The sequence below is a fragment of the Quercus robur genome, chromosome 4 (assembly GCF_932294415.1).
Source record: "Quercus robur chromosome 4, dhQueRobu3.1, whole genome shotgun sequence".
NCBI lineage: Eukaryota > Viridiplantae > Streptophyta > Magnoliopsida > Fagales > Fagaceae > Quercus > Quercus robur.
Window position 1 is genome coordinate 14,276,839 of NC_065537.1, and position 4,763 is coordinate 14,281,601.

General features: G+C 30.9%; 1 protein-coding gene across 1 annotated transcript; it reads left to right on the forward strand.

Annotated features, from left to right (window-relative positions):
- Positions 1-2,300: 2,300 nt before the first annotated feature.
- On the forward strand, positions 2,301-4,141 carry LOC126720645 (uncharacterized; the record flags this gene model as incomplete). The annotated part of the gene is made up of 2 exons (XM_050423377.1): positions 2,301-2,543; positions 3,436-4,141. Coding segments are annotated over 2 exons (588 nt in total), but the record flags the coding sequence as incomplete, so codon positions are not given.
- Between the last annotated feature and the right edge of the window lie 622 nt (positions 4,142-4,763).

Consider the following 4,763-nt stretch of genomic DNA (forward strand, 5'->3'; position numbering starts at 1 on the left):
CCCAATTTTTATTATGAAAACAAGAAATTACTATTTGTTTAAGATTTAAATTTTTATTAATCAGAATTTCTATAAGTTGATTGGCTTTGTGGATGACTGCATGCTCTTCCATTTTTGGATAAGAACCTAGAAGATCTGAACCTAAGATTTTGAACATTGTGCTTTAATGGCTTTGACTGCAAAAATTTTCTTAATACGACTTGTAAATCAGATCACATCCATTTCATCCATTTTTTATTTTTTATTTTTTTTGATTGGCATCCATTTCATCTATTTATAACTTTGACAATCATCAATAGAAATATCAAATATGTCACTTGAAATTTATGAACGGAAAGTGAAACTATATGACTTATAATCACACACACACACACACACAAACTCAGTTTTTTATTATTTTAATTCACACATCGTTGTTTCATTGATTGGTTTAGTTACATCCCTTCCATCCGTTATAACCTTATTATTTTCAGTAAAAGTATGTCAATTTACATTATCTTATTTTATTTTTACACTAATGAGTACATGCAATGTGACTTCAGGGGAAAATAATAATTTTTTTATCTGTAAATAAAAATAAATATTTTGTTTGTATTTTATAATTATTTTTTTAAATATAAAAAATGGTAAACATGTGTACAATATATTTCTTAAGTCATGTATCATGTGTTTACTGATTTGTAAGTTTTGTGACACATTTTGTCCGACATATGAACTAAAAAGGGTTCCATTAAATTAATATTTTAGTATAGATGGTTCAACTAAAATAATTAATAATTAAGGTTGTAACTAAAAAAAGGTCGAAATTGGAGGGATTGTCTCTACATTTTAACCTTATTTTAATTGCTCAAATTTGGACCATTATTGAAGCCACAATAATATAAATATTTTATCTATAAAAAAAAGTATATATACACTGATACACACACATATTCTAAGTCTATAAGTTAGAGTGATTGAACCTAAATTAACCCCCCATAAGGAGGCCTATAGGCCATAAGACCATTAGCAAACATCTTAAAAGGACATGGTCACTTTTTATTAAAAGAGAAAAACATATTAAAAGGATATGGTGTTTAAATCTAGGATTTAAATCTTCCTCCTACTGAAGCTATCAACTTATTAAAAAGAAAAAAGAAAAAGAGTGTAATTCACCATGTAGGGCTCTCCCTAAAAAGATTAACATGGTTATATCCCATTTTCAATTTATAATCCATAGAAAATCTTATGGTGATTTTTCTAAACTTAAAATTTAAGTTAATTAAATTATTGAGAGTTGTGGAACAATAAACTGGAAAAAAAAATGTTTTAAAATTTGATTCTCTGGCTATGAATAAATGGGCTTATTGAATATAAAAATTTCACTTTTTGGCTGAATGAATATTCACCTATTAATGAATAAGAATTTTGACTAATAAAGTAGTGGTGATAGTAGGAGCCATTTTCTAAGTAAGCCCACACTATGAGCCTAAATTATTTCAAAAGGATAAGGAGCCCAATATTAAGGCTCAGTTGGTCTCCATCGCTATCATCATTAATATATTGGTTCAACGGTTCAACTAAATCTGTACCTGTAACTTGAATTAATGATCCACGGGTGCAAACAATCAATGAATTGTTTTAGATTTGAAAGGTCCCAAGCAACATAAATGATTAAGGGGGACCATCATAAGGTTAAGGTTTATTCACCTGGTCTCATCCCATGTATTTTATGTGTGGGCTGAGAGCTTGGTGTTGAACATGGAAAGGTACGTGTGCTTGGGGTTTATTCACTTTCATGGCGAATAATCATGTTGGCCATAAATTTCAGTGAAATAATATATAACCTTAGCGTATGGGCATGCAGACCGTTTAGCAAGAAGCAATTGGTCCCCACTCCCCTCCAAATTTTGTTTGTACCAATATCATTTGGAGCAAGACTTAGAAATGATACTTAGTTATTAATCTTGTTTTTTAGGTTTTTTTTTTAAAAATTTTGTCACGTGAATTTATTTTTTCTTGAGATAAAAGTATTTATTTTAGTTAAGCAATTATATAACTGAATCTTAAGAGGAAATCTAAGTAACATCATCTAAATTACTTTACTTAAATTTTGTTCTATCATTTCTAAAGTTAAATTAATGTTTGATAGATTCGCAATTGTTTTGTATTTCAATATTCATTTTTCAATGCATTAATTGCGAAGTTAGAAAGAGTGGTCAATTCTCATCTTTCAATGCATGAATTGCAAAGGTAAAAAGAGAGAGGTTCGAACGACAGAGTTCACTGTAATAAGAGCCTTACACAAAAAATGAAATTGAGCAAAGATTAATCACGTGAGCTCTCTGGTCCGAGTTCTCAATGGCTATTACAAGGAGGATCAACATCGGACGGTTGGGAATGATTCGAATTCTGAGAAATCTACGGCTCTGATTGATCGTGACTTGCTTGGTGGTGGGTCTAACTCTTTTTCTTCTGCAACCTCTAAGCTTGTGGTTGATTCCCAGGAATTGGACCTCGACTCGAAGGTCCCAAATGGCTGGGAAAAGCGCCTAGACTTGAAGGTTTGTCCATTTTCTAATCTGGGTCTGTTTGTTTTTCTGGAAAGTTAACCTTTTCATGAAGAAAACTGTGTTCTTTGCTTATACTTACTATTTTTATATGTGAATATATTTTTTTTTTTTGCTTTGGAAATCTGTTTCTATGACTTGGTGTTCTGTTTTTTTTTTATTTTTTTTTATGAATGGAGGATATATTGATTCGTCTATTGTGTGAAATAGTTGTCTTTGAAAACTTTCTGTTTTGTCTTTTTGTTCTCTGTTTGGATACAGAGAAATTGAAGGAAAAGGAGGGAGTGAAAATTCAGAAATTTCCATTTTTGTAATTCTCAATCATATACTGATATAAAAAACTCCAAGTTTTTTTTTTTTTTTTTTTTGGAGCAATATTGACATACCAAGTTAACTCATTCCATCACAATTGTTCTAAAAAAAATTGTACAACATATTTTCTTAGTCTACAACCCCAAATCTTTTAATTTCCAGGTTATAATTCATTTTTATGTTTGGCCCATGTAATAATTTGCTTAATTTCTTGGCCTTTATTGCTCTCTTTAAATGACTTTAAAGGTTTTCAATGTTAGAGGATTGGAGTAATTAAGAGCATGAAGATGTTTATTTTCCATTTATTCATTGTGGCTCTTCAATGTTTACCACTTCCGATCCCACTCTGTATCCTCTTAACAGTTTCTTTATATCATCATTAATACCCTTTTCTTTTATAAGGCAATACTCTATAGAAACTATTAAGATTAGATATATATGGTACATTTAAAAAAAAATGTATATACCATGGAATTCTCTTGAAAGGAGTAATTTTGCTGAATGACATTAAATAATTCTGAGTAGGAGTATGTTATGCTAATGGTGAATTTGTGTGCTTTTGCAATGGTAGCAGTCAGGGAAAGTCTACCTACAAAGATATAGCACCCCAAATTCACCTTCAATCTCAGACAACAAGCACCAAATCAATTCAACAGTTCCAAGACTTCAGGATTTAAATTTTCCACCATCACCCTCGAAAATCACATTAAATCTTTTTGATGAAACTCCACTGGATTTAAAGTTGGTCTCATCATCATCGTCGTCGAATCATTATCAAAGCGTATGCACTCTTGATAAGGTGAAATTAGCACTCGAAAGGGCAGAGAAAGAACCACTGAAGAAGAGAGCATCATTTGGGAAATCATCATCGTTGCCTTCATATTCATCGTCATCATCTTTGATTAGAGAAAGATTTTGAAGATAAATTATTATCATCACCAATGGCAGCAGGGTGTCCTGGTTGCTTAACTTATGTATTGATAACGAAAAATAATCCAAAATGTCCTAGGTGCAGTTCTGTTGTGCCGTTACCCCTGATGAAGAAACCTAGAATTGATCTCAACATATCAATCTGAATGATTAAAGAATACTATGATTATGGCTTATATCCACTATTTTTAATTTTGTAGATGATAGATGAAATTAGAGTTGGAGAAATAGATTTGTTAGTAAAAGAAGAATATATGTACATCATAAAGGGATGGTGCCGGTATTAGTGTAGTTGATAGAAGTTTGATTCATTCAGAATCTTTTATCATATTTCGTCCTTTATATTTTAACTGTGTCATTCCCTCCTTTTCATTTTTATTTCTTTTTTATTTTTTCTTTTTTTGAGTAGAGAAATTAAAGTAGCACTATTTTGATTTTAAAAATTTGTTGCACTTGGGTGAATTAAGAAGTAGAAATTGTGCATCTTCAAATATGGATATGGTGATCTTGTTGAATATCAATCAATTTCAATGTGAAATATCTATTGCTAGCAAGGCTTCCATCCATTGCTTCGAAGCATTGGATAGAATACGATAACAACGCATGCTTAATGTGGGACACATGCCATGTCTGTGTCATGTCCAGCATATTGGAGCATAGGACGCAAGACAAATCTTTTATTTGCTTCTCCGTAAGTGTAATTAAAGGTGGATTTCTTTTAGTAATATTAAAAGTATAGTTTTTACTAGTTATTTCATCTTATGCTAAGGATGTTTCATAATTTATAAAAATCCTATGTAGATCGCAGAAATCATTTTGTTCTGTATATAAAATTCAACTCCTAATTAGAAAGTGATAATGTGCAGAATGTGCTGGTACTTGCTTGTAAAGGGCAAAGACTTTTAGAATTGTAAATGGATTAATGGTACTTGATTGTAAAGAACAAAATGAAGTCCTCTGAATCTGCACACT